The sequence below is a fragment of the Plutella xylostella genome, chromosome 4 (genome assembly GCF_932276165.1).
Source record: "Plutella xylostella chromosome 4, ilPluXylo3.1, whole genome shotgun sequence".
Taxonomy (NCBI): Eukaryota; Metazoa; Arthropoda; class Insecta; order Lepidoptera; family Plutellidae; genus Plutella; species Plutella xylostella.
In genome coordinates this window covers 12000179-12023853 of record NC_063984.1, presented here as the reverse complement: position 1 = coordinate 12023853, position 23675 = coordinate 12000179, and the positions used below count along the sequence as shown (strand labels likewise).

General features: G+C 37.9%; 1 protein-coding gene, 2 long non-coding RNA genes and 1 other non-coding gene across 5 annotated transcripts; 1 reads left to right on the top strand and 3 right to left on the bottom strand.

Annotated features, from left to right (window-relative positions):
* The first annotated feature begins 108 nt into the window (after window positions 1–108).
* LOC119694620 lies at window positions 109–225 on the top strand. The gene has a single exon (XR_005254935.2). It is a non-coding gene; the product is annotated as a U5 spliceosomal RNA (small nuclear RNA).
* A 934-nt stretch (window positions 226–1159) lies between these two features.
* On the bottom strand, window positions 1160–2324 carry LOC125491139. The gene is made up of 4 exons (XR_007268148.1): window positions 2201–2324; window positions 1777–1880; window positions 1437–1502; window positions 1160–1214 (listed from the first exon to the last, which is right to left on the bottom strand). It is a non-coding gene; the product is annotated as an uncharacterized LOC125491139 (long non-coding RNA).
* A 94-nt stretch (window positions 2325–2418) lies between these two features.
* On the bottom strand, window positions 2419–15398 carry LOC105394315 (cytadherence high molecular weight protein 2-like). The gene is made up of 27 exons (XM_048628045.1): window positions 15354–15398; window positions 14951–15016; window positions 14562–14621; window positions 14324–14389; window positions 14142–14189; window positions 13978–14043; window positions 13772–13846; window positions 13403–13490; window positions 12920–13038; window positions 12576–12641; window positions 12346–12450; window positions 12164–12229; window positions 9369–9458; window positions 8947–8964; window positions 8473–8646; window positions 7997–8092; window positions 5536–5601; window positions 5063–5131; window positions 4797–4862; window positions 4515–4625; window positions 4319–4366; window positions 3789–3890; window positions 3489–3554; window positions 3250–3330; window positions 2931–2996; window positions 2649–2759; window positions 2419–2463 (listed from the first exon to the last, which is right to left on the bottom strand). Exons 2-27 carry the CDS (start codon window positions 15014–15016, stop codon window positions 2419–2421), a joined length of 2034 nt encoding a protein of 677 aa, XP_048484002.1. The 5' UTR covers window positions 15354–15398.
* A 3657-nt stretch (window positions 15399–19055) lies between these two features.
* LOC125490704 lies at window positions 19056–20066 on the bottom strand. 2 transcript variants are annotated; one of them, XR_007267852.1, is made up of 4 exons: window positions 19998–20066; window positions 19763–19822; window positions 19598–19663; window positions 19056–19115 (listed from the first exon to the last, which is right to left on the bottom strand). It is a non-coding gene; the product is annotated as an uncharacterized LOC125490704 (long non-coding RNA). The 2 variants fall into 2 exon arrangements; XR_007267853.1 differs by lacking the exon at window positions 19598–19663.
* Between the last annotated feature and the right edge of the window lie 3609 nt (window positions 20067–23675).

The following is a 23675-nucleotide window of genomic DNA, read 5'->3' as shown; positions in this document are numbered from 1 at the left end:
AAACTGACATCTGTCATCCAGGGTGGGGTGTACAAGCTCACTAACGACCGGACTGTTCTATGGCAGATACCTATCTGTACTATAGTACATAGGCTGTCTAATCTGTGGTCACTCTGGTTTCCCTTCAAAACGTATAAATCTTTCGCCTTTTACTAAAGATTTCCGTGGAGGGGAACACTCAAATGAGTCTTATATGATTTTTGAAATCCCTACTTTGGTAGGGTTATCTAAAACTAATTGTCATTACTATTACCTCCTTACGGGAAAGAAAGATGGGTCATCTCATAATAGATTAATATACGTCCATAGAACCATAAGACTCATAGGTAATGTTACCCCGAGGCCCGAGTGTTCTTAGACACGTTAAACTTATAAAACCTCTTTTATGTCAGTGGTACTAAAACTAAACTGACTTGACACTTGTCGACGGCCGCCCCCCGCCGCCGCGCCGCCTGCTCCTGGACATCTCGCTGCTGCAGCTCGCACTGCCTCACAATACATGCCATCTGTTCGTCTTTCTCTTGAAGTAGCTCTGAAAACGTCATTTAAAAGTTAATATAACTTAGGTAAAACATAACTTTCCATAGATAGGTATTTAAGTACTACTATCACTTTACTTGAACATGTGCGGTCGATTATTATCTCATCCTCCCTCCCTCTCCTCCCTCTATTTAGTTTAGTACTATATCACTATGTTGCAAGGTGCGTACCGTGTAGTTCTTGTACCTCCAGGTCCCGCTGGGCCGCCGCGCGCTGCGCCGATAGCAGCCGGACTGCACACTCCTCCAACTGAGGGTAGAGAGGGATATATATAGTACTTATCTGGTTAAAAGAGTTCTTTAAATAACGTACGTAAGTGTTACGGCTAAATGAAGGTGTGAAGATAAACTTAAGAGTAGCCAGTAAAACATATTAAGATAGATAAATAATAGCCCTTGAACGGCCAAGGCTACTCTAATTATTTCATTGGTTTTCGCCCCTAACTCAAGGGGCTAAATTCCGAAACCGGGTGGGATCCATACTACCATAAGTATATAGCATACTATAAGTCATCATCATCATCATCAGAACTAAACAGAGTGGCGTTCCTTGGCTCAGTTCATAAATGACACAGCAACACACAGACACAATACCTCAGCTTCCTTCAGCGCGCAGGTCTCCGCATGAGAGCTCCGCAGCGCCTCCAGCTCGCCTCGCAACTCCGACAACTCACTCTGTTATTAAAGAGTTGTTATTTTCATGGGTGTTTTGAGGAAATCATTGTAAGGTTTTACCACAAATAAACAAAATTTCAGGAAATCCAGGAGATTTGATTACATTTGTAGATATTTTTGGAGATGGAATGGCCAGGGTAGGGAAAGTAAGTTCATTATAGACAATAAAGAAGTGCCGTGCCTGTGATCAAACCTGCATAATGATACCTAAATGTTTCTTACCTCTAACTTGTGATTATCCTGCTTCAGTGAAACATTCTCCTTCTTCAGGCCGCACGTGCACTCAATCTGCAAATAACATGCTTATAAATTACATTGCTATAGTAACAAATTTAAAAGTAACTGACTCGTGTCAGACCACGGTGGCGAGAACTACACCGATAAGGGAAAAAGAAGAAGCAAAATTAAATGATCTATCTGAGTTAGTCCGCGGGACGGGAAGCACTGAATACGGGCTGTCTCCAATCGAACAAGGTGGAAATCATTGGGGGAGGCAAGCAGTGGACGTTGCGAGATGATGATGATGATGACGCTATATAAGTAAGAGGTTTCACATAGTAACCTTGTTCTGCGTGAGTTGTCGGGTGAGTCGCTGTATAGTGAGCTCCTGTGAGGCACACGCGTCCATTAGGCGAGTCACCTCTTCCGTCTGTTTGCTGGTCAAATCTGAAATCATCATTCATCATTGAGATAATAACAATCAATTTCAACCCTGTAAGCTTGTGTATGGAACCGCTCTGAAGGGTGGAACTTAGGACTTCAGTTCAAGTTTTACTATTAATTTAGTGAGAAATAGCGCCTAATTTATATTTAATAGATGCATTAAATTGGGCGGAAAGCACAGGACAAGACATGACAAAAGATTTACGTCGCATTTGCATTTACATGCGCGCAGTCACGTTTCGTCGTACGCGTAACCGTGGTATTTACACCTACATAAGCCCTTTTACAAGTAAACAGAGTAAGTAGGTTCACGGTGTCCTTACCACCAGTGAGCTCCAGTTCGTCCCTGAGCCCCTGCAGCTCCGCCTGCACCGCGCCCGCCTCGCTCCGGTACTGCTCGTACTCTGCACTGAGTGAGGCGTACTTCTCTCTGCAGCATGACAACTGAGGACAGGGCGGTGGAATTAAAGTTAAAAGAAATGAGAAAGACACAAGCTGATAACATCAGAATACAGAAAATAATACAAAACAAATAATAACACTAAAGTTGCCGTCCAGAGCTATAAAAATGCTCAGCATGTCCAAGCTAGGAATAATACATAGGATAGAGTAAAATACGTGTGACGGCGTGACGTGAAACTTTTATCATGTCTTGCAGTGAATGTTCTCTCTGTCTCGTTCTATTTACATTTAGCAAAGTAGGTCTTATTAATTGTTTTAATACCTACATAAGCAGAACTATTTCCTTTAACAATAAAATAAACCTCTCACCTGTTCCTCCAAAGCCTTAATCCTGTCTTCATGCTGCTTCACGCGCTGGTCCCGGCCCGCGAGGTCTTTCTCCCAGGCAACCATCGACGCCTGCAGCTCAGACAACTCCGCCTGCAGGCCATTAGACATTAGTACCGATGGAGTTTATCTGATTTTATTTACGTAACAATTACGTGACTTCTAAGTAGGTATCTAAGTATATGGCCGTACCTAAAGGTGTACAATAACGATATAATAGTAAATGCTGCAGGAATTAAGGGATAATTTCATAAGGGTACTAACAGTTAATCTAGCATTGTCTTCCATTAATTGTTTGTTTTCTTCTTTCAGCCCACACATGCACTCCAACTGAAATTATGTGGCTCTAATAAAATCTATACAGCACTTAATACACATAAGATGAAATCCCCTGCCGATAAGACTACTTATGTCATAGTTAACTAAAGGTTTTCGTTGTGCTCGCATACAAAGTGGCGCCTCTAGCGGAGAATAACATGAAACTTTACACTAGAAAAATTTCATTGTATTTTTTTTGCAAACTATAAAACTTTACTATGGATAGAGGTTAAATAAATGTAGCACAATTGAACAATATGCGTACCTCCTCCCCCTGCTTCCTCAGCTTCAGCTCGTACTCTTTGCGCATTCTTGATATCGACTCTTCTAATTTATGAATCGTTTCCTAAAATTATATGTTTTATTTTAACGTTAGCTTTATACTTACTGAAAGATGGGGTATGTAGTAATTAGGTTTGTAGATAAACGAGTTATAAGAGATTAAGAGTTATCTTATTTTTATTTTTTAGTTGAAGATCCAACCGTGTTCTCAAATATACTTACGGCATATGTTTTGTTTTCTTCGATAATCTGATCATTGGCCTCCTGGATTCCACTCAAGCATTCCAACTGAAATAAATATAGTACATTCAATTACTTATTGAACGCTGGCAGGCCAGTTAACGACATACTTACCACAGCCAGGAAACCTATATGTTAAATACATAAGATGTGGAATGGATTTCGGATTCAAAGTAGAGAGGACTTCTAAATTCAAGTGCCTGCAAAACGCAACCGCTAGTGCATACGAGTAATAGGACTCTTACGGGATTCAAATATGTGACTACAAAATGTGGTACAAACCTCTTCCTGCTTGAGCAGTAGTTTCTGTTCATACTCCTGCTTCAGAGCTTCCACCGACTGCTCCAGACGCCGCACCTCTCCGCACAGCGCCGCCTTCTCACACTGTTAGTGCATGCAGAAGGGATAGCATGGGGTGCAATTAAGACATGAAAAAAATCTTGCATCGCGCTCACGTCGCGCAGCCTCAAGAGCGAGTGTAACTTTCAACAACTTTGGTCACGTCTTCATTGCGCCACGTGCTAGCCCTTCAGATGTTAAGTTTACAGGCATTTAGGCTCGAACGTGACAACATTAGTGGCGACTCTTACGACATTATTAAATGCACAAATAAAAGGTTTTTTTTGTAAAATGAAAGGTTACAATGGGTTAAGGTAAAATATTAAAAATATCTATATGTAATAGTTAGATATAAAATAATAGCCTCGATGATACAGTAGTTAGAACATGCGTAGTTCAGGCGGCTGCGGGATTAAAGCTGTTCATTACTTAGTTACAATTAAAACGTATGTAAAAATGATGGTAAAACTCACTTCAAACTTAGCGTTTTCTTCTACAAGCTCCATAGTCTCTTTCTTTATCTGAGATATTTAAATAATTGTTTAGAAAATGTTTAAATATTTCAATAAGATACTTACTACATAATGAAAATGAATCTTGATTCTCTTTTGAGAAATTTTCACGATTGTTACAACACCATGTATCATAATATCATTAAAATACAAGTACCTCTTCTCTCTCCGCCTCATAGTTGCGTTGTAGGTCCTGGACGTGGTCCTCGTAGTTGGATATCGTCCCCTCCATCGCCGCCATCTGCTTCCTGAGGCCGTCATTCTCAACCTGCAATCAAATATTCATATTAAGACATAATTTTTATCTTAAACTTGTATTTAATAATGAAAATTAAAAATATAAACTCATAAGATACTCTATAGATAGATAAGGTTTAAGTAATAAGATTTCAAACATAAGTTAAGTTTAGTTTAGTATTAAAAAAATGCAAATACTCACTTTATATTTCATATTTTCTTCCTTCAGCTCTTCATTTAGTTTCTTCAGTTCACAATTGCAACTGGCCTGAAACATTATAATAAAATTGATGAAGGTGATTTTTTTCATAATTTTTAATTTAACTACTAAGCATACCTTGAAATAACCGATAAGTATAATACTACAAGCACCTACGTATAATCTACGCAGATGAAGATATCTGCACAAAGCCCTTCGCAAAATAACAGACCTAAACTTAATAAATCTTTTGAAATATTAAACCTTACTAGTTGTACATTATCCTGTAGTTGTTTCTCTAGTTCTGCGACGGTGACGTGTAGCTCGGCGTTGTCCACCTGCGGACGGTCCACGGTCAATAACACTATTTTTATCTAGAGAGACCCAGAGACCTCCAATTTCATAACTTTCAGTTTTAGGCAGCTGCAAAGTTCACTTACTCTGAACCCGGTCGTGGGTTTTCTATCCACATTATGTCATCGTATGAGGTCTCAGAGGTTAATAGACCTACACTTAATTTGAGATATAAAATAAAAGTACTTGGAAACTCATAATGGCAATATTTACTTCTCATCTAAAAAAATAACGACCTGCTAGGATACCCGGAGCCTTCAGTCTATTCATACAGGGTGTTTCAAAAAGGGTATACTTACTGAATGGCCCCCTGAGTCACCCCCTTTCGGCTTAGTATAACATACCATTTTTGAAACACGTTAATCGTTGTACGTATAAAAAGTCTTACTTCATACTGAGCGTTTTCCTGAATGAGCCGCTCGTTGAGTTTCCTCAGTTCGCACAGACAGTCGTCCTGAAATATTCAGTAGCGTTATCGATAAAAGAGCATTCTTCAATTTTATAAAAGCAAATATAATATACCTATTTAAGGGTCGGCAAGGGGGAATCGAGGGTTGGCATTGTCATAGAATTATGTAGTAAACGATGCTCTACAACCTTGAAAAAAATCACACAGGTAGCCGAAGAGTCTAGCTAGGCGCTGAATGATTCGAATTTAAGTAAATGCTTATGGATAACTGTAAATAAAATTCAGAATATCACGAAAAACCAGTAAATCACACTCCCGTATTGTAACAACTGTGTCGTAATTATCAAGAATTTCATATGATTTTTATCATATTATAAAGTTAAAGGCTTGGACTAGGCGCTAAATACCTTGTTTTTTTTAATAAACACAAACTTATTTTGTGTAAATTAATCCCAAACTTGAGCAATTTTTTTCCCTCAAATCTTCATACAAATATCTATGGCGGCTTTCTGTGTTATAAAATCATAAACACAAGTGACGTTTGACTCAGTCGGCCGCTGGCCTCCAAAGAAGGGTCACGTCGGTTTAGGCAGCACTGACAGCTCGCGATCTAATCGTGTACAGATACAAAATCACTGCACATTGGTTGTCATTGCACTTTTTCAACTTTTATGACACCAACATAATTTGATTTGAAATTGAGGAAGCATAATTCTTCTAGTATATTCAATACATTAAATTAGATAGTGGGCAATATTCTCGTGACATTATAGTCTCGTAAAGGTCTGATGAGGAGCAGGAATATAGCGAATGGATCTAAGTGATGACAATACGCAGGAACATTAGGTTAAGGATCAAAAATACAGTCTCACCGTATCGTACCGTATCGTACCGTATCGTACCGTATCGTACCGTATCGTACCGTATCGTACCGTATCATATCAGTACCATCCCATCCCATCCATTTACAGCTTTCTAGATAGACTTTATCTCAAAGCCTCATTTTTCACGCCTACAAGAGTTTTGATCTATACGTGAATGAGTCAATGTTAAAAATGAGGATTTTTGGACATTAATATCTTAATAACCGTTTGAGATACGCTTGTGAAATTTGGAACACATATGTATCTCGCTAGTCTCAATATATAAGCCAAATTTGATACGTTAATATGAAATAGTTTTTGATTTATGAGGGGGTCAAAAGTAGCTCGAAATGGTTCGTGTAATATTACACACGGTGCGGCTCGCCAGTTCTGTTTCTCGAACTTGGCTTGACACGCTACCGCGTGTCTAGATACCTTCAATATGCATATTTTTGTAATGTGAAAATCAAGCCCTTTCATTTGACATGACATAGATGAAATTATGTTTTTTCGATCATCACGTTATGTCCACTAGAGGGCGCTATGTACATTTTAATGTAACGTCACATAACCATCGCGCCATCAATACGCTTCTAACAATACGTCATACATCAAATCTATCAAGCCGTTTAGGCTACAAGAGGGAACAAAGAAACAGACCAACATACATACATACAATCAAAAAACATTACCCTCCTCCTTCGGCAGTCGGGTAAAAACATTAAAAGGAGTAAGACAGTGAGTCATTCTGAACTTTTGTTCTACGAGTTTTGGAAATTAACAAAAAAAAACCTTTTTCATAGAAACTTTGTTGGACACGTGACTTTTTACCATGGAAAACGAATATTTTTTTTCGCGAATTTGCAAAACTCGTAGAACAAAAGTTGTTCAGAATGACCCCTTGAATCATCCCCTTTCGGCTTAGTATAGCCCTTTTGCGACACTCTGTATTTACTTGTCTTTGTCGTCGGGGTTCATTTGGCTGGAGGATGTCCGAAACTTATTATCTACACTTTAATACTTGTAGTTACCTTTCTACAAGTAAATACCTAAGTACCACATTTGTTTGAGAAAGCTAATCGGGTTCCGAGTATGGAGTAAAGTGGCAGCCTTATTAATTTCTACTCTTTCCTGGTGCCTACTAGTGTAAGTAAAAATTATACTTACCCTAAAATCACACAAAATGTACTTGAACATAATTGTCAATAAAGTTGGCGAGTAAAAGTTTATCGACCCACTGTGCAAACTTACATGTGTGCGTGTCACTGCGTGTGCTGTGTGAAGAGCATTGAAAACCCAAATTTGGCGCGGCACGTCACCTGTACCGGCCCTTAACTAGTGTTTAATGGATACCTCCTTGCTCCTTGGTGAAGGAAAACATCACATCAAGATATTATGTGAAAGTATAAACTCCTTGTACTTTATTGCAACATTGTGAGAAATCTAAACGCTTCAGCAATTTCAGCATGGTCATGAAGGCGGTTTTAGTGGTGAATATTGATTAAGACCTCCTTGTTTCTCTCTTGTTCTCCAAAATATATAAAGATAAAATATTTAAGTTACGTGATAAATCATACCCGGTCGTGTGGCTGGTCCGGCCATGTCTCGGGCAGTGCCTCCTCGCTGCTCTGCGGCGACTCCTCCACTCGCGTGTGCGTGTCCGCGCTGAACACCTGCAGCACACAACCACCCGTCATCATCATATATCAGACTACTGATGGCTACAGCTGAGTCCCCCCCCCCCCCCGAGTCCACTAATGGGTCTAAGGTTACAAAGGTAGTATGTTTAACCAGTCGCTGATGTTTCGGCTGATGTAGGTACAAGCCACAAGGCGGAGGCAGAGTTGCAGACCTCTGCGACTACCAACAACGCATCAATTCAAAGGTAACGCAACAAGCCGAGGCTACTTATCTTACTTAACTTCTAAACTTATCCCACATCGCTATTTAGACTCATTTTGATGGGATAGATGGTGTCGCTCTCTAGCCACTGGGACGGAACTCGGGTGACAGTACCAGCGCAATTAAGTATAGGTACATTTTGACAACTCACGTTAAAGCTCTGCACGAAGGTATATCTCCCCCTACCACACGGCGTGACGTCATCACTCGCCAACACCTGGTCCAGTGGCATGGATGCCACGAGCGCGCGCGGGCGGAAGTCCTGCCCGCACAGGCCGGGCCGCATGCGCCGGACCGTTGCGCCCTCTAGCCAGTGTGGTGGGATCTGCGGACGGTATTATTAGTTATAAGATGTCATTTTATACTATCAGCATCAGCAGTTTGAATTGAATATTTCGCATATTTAAATAATAATATGAAAGAGTAGATAGCATGACATGAGCCCGTCCGTACGTCTGCTCTATATTAGTCTAATCGTAGGCCTGTCAATATTGTTTTGTACTCCAACTTATGTAACAAACAGCCGCAAGCTTCCTACTCCAATTTATACGAATCATCTTCATAACATTGTGACTTTTAGTGGGTAAAGGTAGGTAGAATGGTTCAATGGTTATTAAAAACTTACCGCTGAAGTGATGCTTCCCTGAAAATAAGAAAATATTTTTGTAGTCAGCAAAAAATATGTGACTATTACCTATAAGTACCTAACTAGTCTCAAAGAAACACAGACTGAGTGACGCGACGCCAGCGTATCGCCCAGTGTTGTTATACATTCAGTTACATGTGTCGCACGCGCCGAAGAACCTGAGGCTGTTTTTAACAGCATACGAATTTGATCACACACGGGATTTCCCGCACGCGTTCATACAAGTATCCTGTGGAATTTGCACGCAATCCCGCGTGCGTGATGAAATCCGCATGCTGTTAAAAACAGCCTGACGTGACACTCAAAGATGTCCCATAACAAGTGATTAAACGTATAACAACAGCCGACGTCGCGTCACCGTCACACTGTCCCACCAACTGCCAGCCCAGCCCCAAACTCACCTGTTCCTGGTGGCAGGACAGCCGCTGCTCGTAGTCCGCCACCGTCCTCTCCAGCTGGCTCAGCGCCGAGCGCAGCGACGAGTTGTCCAGCTACACACACAGTTATAGGTACAGGATGTTGCTAAAAGGATATACCTAGCCGAAACCTACGTATGCAACATTTATCTAAGCGTGAAATGAAATCAGAATGTCAAATCAGAATAATATGCTGCACACGTAGGTTTCGGCTTAGTATACCCTGTTAGCAACACCCTCTATATTAGAATAAACCGATTTAATACAAAATGTTTTAAATCTGGAAATAATTAAGAGCTGCTTTGGAATCGTTATTGGCGATGGAGGGACTAATACTTACCTCAAAATACATTGGATATTTTTCATGGTAAATCATCTACAGTGAAACTATAAAGTCCTGAAATTAATGTTTGAGGAACTAAAATTTTCAGGAGCCTGGCACCATTAGAAAAGAAACATAAAAGTCATAACAATGGACAACATTTCATTTTCTTTACCCTATATTTTTATTAGCTATTCGGAAAGTTTATAAAAAATTAGAGGACCCGTATTTTTTTTATTTTGTATATACATAAATTTTTGCATGTTATTTTTAACTTTAAAGTTAATTATTTTAAAACCGGAAGTGACGTCACATATTAGGCTCAATTTTTATTTTTGTCTATTGCCTTAGTCTCGAAAAACATAAATGACACTGACAAGTGACATTTAAACTTTGTTTACAATGCCAACCAACAAATGGGTCATTTTCAAATGACATTGATATTTCTGATTATACAAAGTACTTACCATGTAAAAAAATAAGCAGAATCATTTTTCAGAAGCATTTTTTCAGCTGTGTAGGCGGTGGCATGCTCTGGGACATATTATATAGAGGTCATCTCTTAATACTTACTAACCATTTTACATGATAGATAAAAAAAAATGTCAGAAAGTGACAGAACAGAATTTATGAAAATGACCCAAATAAACAACAACGTCACGATAAAACTTCAACGTCAATAAAAATGAAAGTGACCGTTACTTTGTTTTTAAATCTATATGCTTTGATCATTAAAATGCATCGCACCTGATGCATGACGTCATCAGCACTTTTTTACTATTTTATGATTTTCTCGAAAATGATACATCCAAAAAATACAAAAACATTTTTTTTGTGGCCTTTAGAGCTAAATCTCGAAATGGTTTTCGATTTATAGCAGCTTTAGTTTTTTGAAATGTTGTCCATTGTTTATGTCAATAGGCGGTTGGCTGTTTTTTGAATTTTCTTATTAATTATAAGGATAATCTAGATAAAAGCAACAATTTACGCTTGGTTGCAATTAGGAAGATGAAGAAAAATATTCGTAGTCAAGCTAGTGAAGTTATTTATCGAGTTTTAATACAATGTTTAGCGGAACATCAATTTGGACACATTTTGTCGAATTTGGAGGATGTTTACGCCCGTACAGCATCTATGACGAGTATGTAGCATTGTACAAATTGTAATAACTCATTTTTTATTAGTACCAACGCTTCATTTATCGATAAACCTAGGTTTAGAGCCTAAGTCGAACATTGTTTACATACCACTGATTGTAGGTTTCATCTGGTTTCAGTTGAGTCAAACCTTAACATTTTGATACTTAAAGATTATATCCCATCAAAAACAATACTTGTCAAAAAAAACCAAGTCTCGTAACTCAGTTGTTCTACGGTAAAAAGTTGTGAGATCCATATTATACCAAGTCTTATCCACCCACGCATCTCAATCTTAAAAATATTTAATGTTTTATAAAAATATATTGACTCGGCCATCGCATGGAAACACGTGTTAATTAAATTATTTACTACCGTGCCCCCAAATATTTTAGTTTTTCCTTGGTTCATACACCAAACACTACTTATATTCCAAATTTGAAGCTTCTAGGTCTGCTAGAAGTGCCTTAGAATTTTTATGATCGGTGAGTGAGTGAGTGACAAAATTAAGAAACTTTGACCCGTTATAATTCTTGAACTACTGGTTCAAATTGAATGAAATTTGAAATATACCGTGTCTTTACAATGCCTGCGTGGTTATTGAAAATTCAGTCTTCTAGTTTTATCCACATCGAAGTTACAGGGGGTCGAAAATGGCCTGAATTGCTTCGAGAAAAGGATGGTACGGCCGTGCCACTTTTTGGCTCAACTTGGTGGGGGCACTGCCGTGCCCCCAGATGTTTGTTTACTTACTAAATTCACATTGTGAGAATTTGGGGGGCATTGTGTAACTCAAAAAGATTTTTTTATTTTATTTTATAGTTATATCGGACCAGCGTTCCAAAGAGGGCAAAATATGGAATATTTCTAACTCCTGGAAGAAACAGAACTGACCGTCCAAAAAGAGAAATTGATGTCTTTACTATGTGTGCCCTTCGTCAACAGATCCAGTTTTTTTATACAGTTGTAATAACGTTGTCTAAATAAATATTTATTGGTTTCACTATTAGCCCTCATATTAACACCTTCTAGCTTGTATAAGAGCTTTTTTGTGGATGGTAAGTTGTTTTTAAATACTTAAATAGGTAGGAAGTTAACAGACAAAATTTCAAGTATCAAAGTCAGTTATGTTTCGCTATATAGGGTTGCTACATGAAAGATAGCAGTGCCCTCATTTAATTTCAGGACTTTATAGTTTCACTGTATGTTGATGTGCATGCAGTAGTCAAAACCTCAGAACATTTGTGTAACGTTCTGAAGTCAAAGATGGATGAGCATATGAAGACGAAGGTAGACGAGGGGGGGAAGAAGGGTGTACTTACCTCGTATTTGGCGTTTTCTTCCTGCAGTCTCAAGTTGGCTGACCTCAAATCACATTTGCAGTTGGTCTGTAATCACGAATTTGAATGATATGATAGAAGGCAATAAGAGAACAAAATTAACTGAAGTTTAAACACCCATTGTATTTTTCAGGAGCTTCTCTGAGTTTATGTAACTATTATACCTGATTTACGTTTGGATTGTGGTCATTTTCTGTGATGTGAATATTTTTATTCGCAATTGCTTCCTCCAATCTGCATAGTCTGGTTCTCAACTCTGCGTTTTCATTCTGTAACACAGAAAGAGAAGATTGGTAACTAAAACAGATGAAAAATACGGGGTAAGTCGGTATTACTTTAGAATATATCTAGGTAAGTAGGTACCACATAAAGTTTTATAGGAACATATACCAACCTCTAGCTTCATATTTTCATCGACGAGGTCTCGATTATCTGACCTTAGTTCCGACAGAGACTCCAGCTGAAACATTTAGGCCAATTTTACGATAATATAAATATTACTACATTTTTTAAACAAGTTAGGTACATAGTTTACATTTGTAATTTATTTATTTTATTAGCCAGCAAATAATACATTTCTTCTTCATCTTCCTATATAGGCTCTGTGCGTCATGTCACGCCATTTTACTCCTCTGTCATATCCTCATTCACTCCACACTCTCTCATATTTTCCTTCACACAATCAAGCCACGTCTTTCTTGGTCTTCCTCTATATCTATAGGAAATAGTGTGACTGACCTTCGCAGTGATGCCCTGCTTGCAGGTCCGGCTGTTCCCTATCTCCTTGATGATCTTGTCCTGGTCCCGCACCCGCGTGCGCGCCGCCGCCAGCTGCCGGGACCGCTCCTCCAGCACTTCTGGAGATTCAAATATTGTGGGCCTTACCACAAAACTTGGACAGTATTTTACAGGTGTTTAGCGCTGTCAAATCCCTACAAAATCGGTCAAATTTCGTTTTAAAATGTTTGTGTTCAGTGTTTTAAGATGTTTGTGGTAGTACAGTGTATTTTTATCTGTCACTATAGCTCTGCTGGCCCGGCGAACTTCATACCCTACCTTAAACTACCCTACCCTATCACTATTCAGTATAGGTAGGTATGCCGACAGTTCACAGTTTGCGCTCACTCTACGCAGTTTACGCGAGCCTGGTAACGAATAAGCATTTTACCTATTAGTAATTCCAAACTTGTAAGTTTTTGTGAAGTTACGTGATGGTGATACCTGCGGTGTGATCAAGCTGGTCCAGCAGGCAGCCCCGGCAGCCGCGCAGCTCGCGGTGCCGCTCCGACACCAAGCGGTGAGAGTGTTGCTGCAAACAACACAACGATGCCTTTAAAATGCAAATTAATGGTTAAGATTACTGCAATCTTGGGCTGCATGAAAGAAGCGTCGCCGACTGACGTATCAATGGTACCCTTAAAAATTCCGACGCACCATAGGCCGCCAATGAGTCAAACGTGAGTATCTAGGTAATTTCACTACGGTGAGAAACCCTAGCTGAACGTCAAGCTTAAAAGAAGTCTAAAGCTCGGTTGGGTTAGGAAAAAAAATATTTATAAAAGAAAGCAAAGGGTAGAAATAGAAAATCACCTGGTTTCGCGGACAACGCTCCGCGTTCATGTCTCCAGAATCTTTCATACTCTGGTGAAGCGAAGCTATTTCTTTCTGTTTATAATAAACAAAAGACTTCCATCACTAAGTACCTATAACTCTAACTACTTAACCTAATATTTTTTAATCTCACTTAGAATAAGTAAAGAAAATGACTATTTCGTTAAATTAATAAAGTTATATACCTGTAGCGCTTCGTTGCATTGTTTCAGTTGTACGTTCTCTTTCTTGACCCCGCATATGCAGTCGCGCTGTGAAATCATTAGACATAATTATATTTACAATGAAATTGACATAATATCATGTCATCATTATGTGTACACTAGATAAATAGAGGGAGAGTTCATACCAGTATGGAGCTACCACGTGGCATTTTCTGCAGCTCTTCAAGTTCTTTCTGTAAATTGTGAGAAAAGAAAACACTATGAAATATACAACCGAAACTGGTGGAGGGTAGTACTAAGAGTTAGACATGCAAAGTAAATTTGTTTACCTACCCATTAATATTGGGTATAATTATTTAAAACGTACTTGGAAACATTGATTTTGTTCTGCCAGCGTTTTTTTCTCCGCTTTTATTGAGCAAATACATTCATCCTGAAAACATACGTTTGTATAATATATTGAAACGTTGTGCAACATGCTACACGCGACATAACCTCTCAGACAATTCCTATAAATGAATCTATGTAAATCGGCATGACTGTGTTGAGGCAATCCTCGGTAGAGGTGTATGCAAGTTCAGCAGTGGTCGATGATAACGCCTCACCTGTCTCCTTCGGTCTTCCTCGAAGTCTCGTATCCGCTGCCGAAGCTCGTGAAACTCCATCTGAAATAATTTAATAATTATAACCTGTGTACCGACAATGTATACTAGGTACTTATTTACATACTATTTTCAGTTAGGCAATGGTAGCTATTCTGAAGGCGGAAATTCTAATTTTAACGCTGTCAAACTATAAATTTTGCTAGCAAAAAATGACATTTACGTGAACACTCATAGAGTCGAATTTTAAATAGAGAAATTGGTTTTGACAGCGTTAAAATTAGAATTTCCGCCTTCAGAATCGACATCAATGTAAGACTATTTCCATAGAAATTGAAAACTCGCATAGAAAGTGCGATGTTGTGTGATAAAACTGATAAATTAAATCCTACTTTTATCATTTGCATTTCTTCTTTCAGTTTAACGTTTTCTTTTTTCAGGCCACAAGCGCAGTCCATCTGAAACATAAATGAACAATAGAACGTGACTTTTTAACATATGCCATGTTAAGGAGTCTACACACCAAACCCGCCGACACAGCCCGGCGGCTTGGTGTCGGCGACCCAAACCCGCCAACCCGCCAACATGTGTCATGGGGCTGTGTCGGTGAGTGTCGGCGGCAAGAAATCAGTACAACTTTTTTAGTACTTGCACGCGCGGGTACGAGTCGCCGACATGATTCTTGAAACAAAGTCGCCGACACCAAGCCGCCGGGCTGTGTCGGCGGGTCGGCGGGTTTGGTGTGTAGACTCCTTTATGTTATATTAGTCAAATAAATGAATCTTAAGTAGGTACCTGTTTGGTTTTAGCGTTGAGTTTCCTCCTTTCTTCATCTAGCTCATTCTGAAAAACACATTAATGAAAATAAGAAACTCAAACCTATTATTTTATATTTAACTTCGTACACATAAATATCAACTTACTTGCACCATTTTGAGTTCTTCCTTCAGTTGTCTGTTCTCTGATTTTACGCGGCAAACACATTCACCCTGAAACATACAGAGTGGAATTTTCAGTCAATCAATCAGTGACATTACTTACAAGTACGGTCAGCTGCATAAGTAGCTATACCCTTTTGTTCCTTGTCAAACTAACTACATAACAAACTGACAATGTTATAATAGGCAGTTTGTGAGTTTGACAAGGTACAAAAGTGTACAGCCACTTATGCAGCTGACTGTACAGTATACGTACCATTATACCTACTTCACTAGACTTTATAGGAACCAACTTAGAAATGCAAAAAGTATACAGTAGTTAGTAGGGACAGGCCTGTGTCACTCCGCGCGTGGGCGGCGCAGGCGCCAGCCTGGCGCCTGCCGCCTCGAGGGGGCGAATCTAGTCGGCTGCCGCAAGCGGAAGACGATATACGCGCGCGCTATTTGTTCCTACTTCGTACTAATTTATAAATGTCGTATTTAGGTATTTATTAAAATTTATGAATAGAAAAATGGACATAAAAAGAAAAAAAGCAGCAAAAAAATACTGCGCCTTATTTAATTGCTTAAATACGGATCGTGATCCAAATTTATTTATTTTTAGATTACCAAAAGATGCTGACAGGTAAAACTAATCTAAGTATTTTATTGATTTCTTCTACGTTCCTTATTTGAAATGAAATTAATCCGAACTACAAACCCTTTTTTTTCCATGTTGAACAAAGTCTATTCCAATTTTGTTTTCGTTAAAGTATTAAATTTACAGACACAACTACCTTCAAAATGTATTAATGAATCGATTATAAAATGTGCGCTGAGTGGGATTAGTGCTTAACGAAACTAACACGTTCTGTATCATAATATAAATTATATCCATAATATAAATTATAACAAAAAAAAACATGTTTTCACAAAATTAAATGTTTTAGGTACTTAGATTCATACATATTTTATGTACTTCAAAATATCTTAACTATGAAATTGTTATTGTTTTTACTGGTTATTTCCAATAGAAAAAAAGTTTGGAATAGCTTTGTATTCTAAATTCTAATTAATTTTGTTTTAAAACATGACATTCTTTTTACAAAGTCAGTCCGTTGCTTAGTAAACGTTGTAGTCTGTGGTGCTGAGGCAACCCTAAGGTGGCTTCTTTTTCAATGCGTATAACTTATTATGCACCGTAGTCCAGTGAAATAAGGCGCATATTCCCTCAAAAATTAATTGGTAGGTAAGTAAATAAAAACGTGTGCGGCTGGAACGCGATCTAAATTAGATCTTATTGCTTATGGGATGGAGTCATATTTCTTTGCAGGCCATTGCGAAGATGGACTTCTGTACCTGGTACTAGTTATTATTCTGTGGTAGGGATTACATCATTGTTTCCTATGCTATATTTCTAACTTTGATTTAACATTAAGGCCACGTTCAGATGACAAGCGCTCAACGCGCGTTTTGGTAACGCGCGTTTACAACTACCTACATATATTTTATTCCGCGCGACGCACGTTAGCATGTGTACAGCCTGAATAAAATGTATGTAGTTGTAAACGCGCGTTACCAAAACGCGCGTTGAGCGCTTGTCATCTGAACGTGGCCTAAGTTTACCTGATTTTTGTTGTCGTTTTCCAAATGTTTCACTTTTCCACACATTTCTCTTATTTCATCCTGCAAAAGACATGGATCTCATAAGTAATTATATTCATAGACCTACTTCTGTATGATGTGTAAGACATAATCGTTCATTATAAAACATAATAGTATACAATACAATCCTCTTTATTTGCACCTAAAAACAGAAAAATACAAAATAAAACTTAAAAATAACAACAGTACAAAAAGGCGGCCTTATTTCTTATAGCAATCTCTACCAGACAACCTTTGGATGGAATAAAAAATAGTGCAATAATTTACCTGCAATCGTTTATTTTCATCTTTGAGCTGTTTGTTTTCAGAATTTACGCTGCAAATACATTGGGCCTGTTGAACAAAACCTACCATTATACCTAGGTATTTGTTGATTATACCTACCATTATATTATATTCCGCCCTGATGGTATAGCATCTTTATCGACGTCCCTACATCACGATTCATGTTCAATACGGCGATGTGAAAAGTGGGACGTGCGTTAAACGAGAATATACTTAGATAAAGGCACCATGCAACAGGGACTAATTGTGTAAGTTTAAGGTTGAATATCATGACTGACCTGTTTCTTTATATCTTCTTCGAAATCCACAAACTGTTGACGCAAAGTGCACATTTCTGCCTGAAAGTGAATGAGTTTTTTCAGTAAGCACTTAGGTTAGTGGTATGATCTAGTACTTATCAAATATTATAATAAAGGTATAACGGGAATAAGTTAGTACGATGCGTCAATTTTCTGAATTAGTATTTTATACAGTGGTAGCACCCATTTTATCCCTTTAAACAAAAATCGCCTTCAGTTAAAAATAAAGGTTCTATGACAATCAAATAACACATACCTTCATCGACTCATTGTGATCCCGTAGCTGAGTATTCTCCTTTTTGATTCCGCAAATACAGCTGTTCTGAAAATTAAAATACATATTCATCGTAAGTACTTATATATAGGTTTGATTTTGTTTTGTTTCAATGTATTTATTAAGTAAACATAAAAAAACACAGTACAATTAATAATGACCCACAAAACGAGTTTACTGGTTTGTCTGTGGATTCAGACTTCACTCTTAATAAACTAATTATATTATATTCTATTTTTAAGGTATTTTTTAAACTTAGTGCTTAACAATAAATTTAACTTGATACTTGTTTAAACATCAGACAATAGGTATCTAGATTTTACTTAACAAATGTTTTTTTAACAATCTTGAGAATCTTGCCTTATTTGTTTCATCCCGGTATTCAATATTACCTACTATATACTTAAATTATACTTGACTTTAGTACTTACATTTAGATCAAAAGTCGTTCAGAATAAAGATTTCTGTGACGCCCTTTCGGCATACATTAGTATATAGGTATTTATAATCTGTAAATAATATGCAACTCACCTTGCTTTCTCGATCACGCTCTAAATCTTTTATCTCTCTTCGTAAGCACTCGATTTCTCTCTGTAAAAATAGAAAAAAATAAGTACATATTATACGTACTTAATTGTTATTAACGTTTGCAGAGCCAGGTTCGGATCCCGTCAGGAACTATTAATGTGTGGTTTTCAATGGTGTAGTTACACCATAGAAGACGTAACCTTCACGAAGACCTTTCGTGCACTTTCATAACTGGTTAAGAAAAACCCTTTTCACACATGGTTTTTTTAAACAAGAATACGAAGTGTTCATTCATAACTGACAACCAAGTCATGGGGACTGGAGGTCACAAATAATTTTTAAATACCTACATCGTAATATTTACATTGACTTACTTGCAATGCCTCATTATGTTCTTTTAGTTTTGTATTGTCCCTTTTAAGACCGCAAATGCAAGCATTCTAAAATAAAAGATATTGAAGATAAGCTTGTTAGTGCATTAAGTAGGTATTAATTTGATACGAGCACTAAATGTGAAGTTATTATGTACCTTAGTTTCCCGGTCGGACTCCAAGTCTCCCAATTCTTGCCGCAGGTTTTCCAACTCTTCCTGGAAACCATAATCAGTTTAAAAATAACGGTTAGGTAAATATTTCAAAATTATAATTTTTAATGAATTTTGGCCTATTTTGTACCTATCACGAAATGATAAATATGAATATTATTACATAACTAGCTGTTCCCGCAAGCTGAGCTTCGCCTTAAAAAGTTATCTCGTGGGAATTCCGCGATAAAAAATAGCCTATGTGTTAATCCAGGGTGTCAGCTATAGATACCAAATTTCATTAAAATCGGTTCAGGCTTTTTGACTAGAAGAAGTACCTAACAAATATGAGCGCTATGCTACGACCGCAGACCGGGTTGCACGGCATATTTATCGACGTAGATAAAACAAATACCATCCCTTCCAACAAATACCGTCCCATCAAATACATTGCCGTGTTTATCGCTAATCGTGATATGTTACGTTTAGCTACGTCGATAACGGCGCCATGCTTCCGGGACATGTAAGCTAAGGAAGGCTTTGCTTACCATCATCATATTATTTTCATTTTTCAGCTTTGTGACTTCGTTTTTAACATTACAAAGAGAGTTACTCTGAAAATTTTAGGGTAGGATTTAGTATATTTTACTATAATGTCTTATATCCCTGTACTTGTATGTATAAGTAACTTTTCGTGTTGTCTGTTCCCTTACCTTGTCATTGATGTCGTCTTCTAAACTTCTCATCTCTCGGCGCACCCGCTCCATCTCCGACTGTTCAAACAAAAACCTACCTTGTAGTTTACATTCTGTACAAATTTTCTTCTAACCTTAACTACTTATTAGAAACTCTTGCGAAAAACAAACACAACAACTTATTTTCAATTGAAAATTTCATGGATAACGTTACGTTAAACTGTACATAAACAATATAATAATATGCTCGTACCTGCAACACTCGGTTGACCTCCTTCATCGTCTCGTTCTCCGCCCGGATACCGCAGAGGCAGGCTATCTGCAACGCGCACGATCACTTACAACTTACTTAGTCTAAGCCTTTAGGTATGCATCTATCTGAAAACTAAATGGGGGGCTAGCAACCACTACTAATTTCGCCCTCAATTTAAGAAGAAAAAACATTTAGTGCATAAAAGTGACCGATGACCTACACTCACGCAGCGCTTGCTTCTTACGCCGAGAAAAAACACTACTTTATACGTGGAGATTTCTTTCTAGCCACAACTCGACAATATTAATATAGGTCTTAGGGCTGTTTTACACACTCAATAATTATCGACTAAACTGTGAACGGAAATCAGTAAAATTCGCGATACTTCGCGACAGTATTATTTAATATTACCTGTTTAGTTTTTTCGTCTTCATATTCTTTAAGTTTTTGAAGCATATCGCCCATCTCTATCTGAAATACAAATACTTAACATAATTTTTTGTAACACACTTGTAATAGATTAAGATAAGATAAGATAAGATATTCTTTATTTGCACACAAAAATATGGACAACAATACAAAACTTAATCTAACACATATGTACAAATGGCGGTCTTATCGCTTAAAGCGATTTCTTCCAGACAACCTTTGGGTGGAAGGACATTTAGATGTAAAGAAGGGTAAAGTGTACTAGGAATAAAGAATAAATCATAAATATTTAATATACCAATACATATACTACCTACAATATATTTACATATATAATTTATATACCTAGCATCATAATATATAATATATTAAAATATATATTAATATATAATAAAATACATACCACGTTACTTATATATAATAATAAGCATATTAAAGAGGATATAGTGATCTTCATTCAAGAGCCGAGGAAATGGTCTTTTAACATCCTTTTGAATGAGGCCAATGACGGTGCGATTAATTTCTCTCTGTTTGGTGGTTGAATAGACGAGAAATATGGACCCGCACTTACGAGCAACTCTTCATTCTGTTGTTTCAGCCTGACATTCTCATCCTTCAGCCCACACGCACACTCCATCTAAAACATATTATACGGGTATTTTTAATCCTGTATATAGGTTTTAGGACATATTTCCAGGCTTGGAAGACTATCTATCGATGAGGATTTAGATACATTTATGTATAAACGATTTTTACTTACCGAATTATTTCGTTTCTCTTTTTCATGAAATAACTCTTGATGTAGCGCACCATTTTCTACCTGAAATTAAATATTAGAACGCATTACTATCGTAGAGAAGCAGGCACGTAGAAAATTTACGTTTGAATCTTAATCCTGCATAGTAGTGCTTCTTTTTGTCATAAAAAATATATAATTTTTTGTATGGATCTCACACCAAAACGTTGAATACCATATTATATAAATATCATCACCTCTAGCCGCACTAGCTCCTCCGTCAGTCGCTGGTGGTCCGCCTTCAGCCCACACGTGCATTCCATCTGAAAAATATCCTCAATTTATAATGGACATGGCCACTAATAGGTCACTTTATTTGTAGGAAAAGCCGCCACCAATAAGGAGGTACCGATTTCATGGCCGTCGCGAACCAGGGGTCAAGCCAGGATTCAAGTTCCTTCTTCCGGTCAGTTTCCAAGTGACCTAACCCGGTTAGTAATATGGAAATTTATAAATGCTATTGCTAACCTCTTGGTGCTGTGCAGATTTGTAATGTAGAATAATATCCCTTAAATCTTTGAGTTTCTTACGCAGAGACGTCGTCTGTGCCTGAAATTAAAAAAGTTTCCTCAAAAACGACCTCTACCGGTAGTGATATCTACTAAAATTTCCCTAATTCTACTTAGTTCATTCTGCTAAAAACACAAACGTAGTTACAATATTTTCCAATGTTTGCTAAACGTACTTGCATGTTCTTATTATGTTTCTTCAACTTTTTGTTCTCCCGCTCCATCCCGCACTGGCAGTTCGATCGGCTGGGCCGCAGCGAGCGCTTCCCCGGCGCGGCATCAATATCATCATCATCATCATCATCGGCACTCGAACACGACTCCAGCTCTCTTATCCTTTCTCGTAGGGAATCCACCTCCAACTAAAAAGATTAAAACAATATAAATCTTGTTAGTTTTTACCTTGTTATTTTAATACGTAACTAATAGGAAGGTTTACGATTATGTATGTCTCAGTGTTCACTTACTTCGAGTGTGTGAATTCGTTCCTTCAGCCTCACATTCTCTTCTTTTGTATCGCAGGAACACTCCGCCTGTAACACATTTTTTTTTTACTTTCATTCATAATCGTCTAGTTGGTCGATACAAAACAGAATTTAATCGGAAAATCAATGCATGCAGTACATAGGTGCAATAAATAACATTATGGTTTCGCAAGAACTGTAGAACAAAGACATGCAGCCAACGAATGGTATTAAACCCTATAAAAGAAACGAATCAAAATGCGATTTATTCCTTTCCATATTAATTTAATTGATGCGGCTAGTACAATATCTTAACAACGCAACAAAATAAATCACAATCAACAAGTCATGCACATTTCACATTTATTACACACACACACACACATACTCTGAGCGCCTGCTGCAACTGTACCAGCAGCTCCATGATGTCGCGCAGCTCGTCCGACACGTCCGCCGCGCCCTCCCACACGCCCTGTGACGTCATCAGTGAGTGTCAGTGTGTGATTGTTTAGAATCCAGTGTTACAGTTATTACACTCATACAATATGAGCTACGTTGTCTCACAATGGGTAATGGTTTTGCATTTATGTACATTAATAATAAAAATAAAAATTTATGTTCGGTTCTTGTAGTGTACATGATTCAAAATTAAATATGCTAGTAAAACTCCTTAGTGCTAAATTTTAGTTTTCAGGTTTTACACTCGTTATATCTTTCTTACTAAGAAATTCATTATTATTCCCCCTACTGCACTTCTCCAGAGGAGAACATATTTAATTAGTAGACACAGCACACGGTTAGTTTGGTCCCTGCACATTGTACCGAATCGTCGTTGGAGTGGTCCATCAGGGTCAGCACATCCATCTTCAGGGTTTCCACTTCCGCCGCCAGTACCTGGAAAAGTTAAAATACTGTTGGTTTTGTGTGGTTTTTTTTAAGGATTAGCCAGTGATATTAGCGTCAGTTGCTGACTGCGCCCAGGAATGGAAGGGCAAGGCGTGTGATATCAACTCAAGGAGGCTCCTTTCATGCACCCTAGTTTAAAATACAGCATGTGAAACATAACAAAGCAGCCAGGTAGCTTTACCTGACATCGTTCAAGAGACCACTGTTGATTGTTGATGACGCTCCTCAGTTCTTCTATTTCCTGTGCCTTGGCCTGTTCAGCCAGTCGGATGTCCATGTTGGACTGTCTTAGCATCTCGATTAACTCTTCTTGTTTCGCAGACTGCATATAGAAACTTCATTAATTTCTTAAGAAACATGGCTATCAAAAGGGATGGAAAAATTAATGAATCATTTGAAGTATACATATGTATAAGCAAAAGGTAAGTCTTCGCTACATTTAGTCTACAACAAAAAAGATAATAGATAAGTAATCATAAATAGTTTAACATACCTCATAAAAGCTCTCCCTATATAGTTCCTCTATGACTGAGAGGTCGGTCTCGAGTGTGCGTATGACATTCCGCTGTCTCTC

Bases quoted from the DNA above. Each gene is read 5' to 3' on its own strand.
- LOC105394315 (XM_048628045.1), bottom strand. From the start codon at position 15,016: ATGGACTGCGCTTGTGGCCTGAAAAAAGAAAACGTTAAACTGAAAGAA. The intron at 12,642-12,919 runs GTCAGTCACACT...TAAATGTTTCAG, and splicing joins AGCAGGGCATCACTGCGAAG to CTGGAGTCTCTGTCGGAACT. The intron at 12,451-12,575 runs GTTGGTATATGT...TCTGTGTTACAG, and splicing joins ATGAAAATATGAAGCTAGAG to AATGAAAACGCAGAGTTGAG.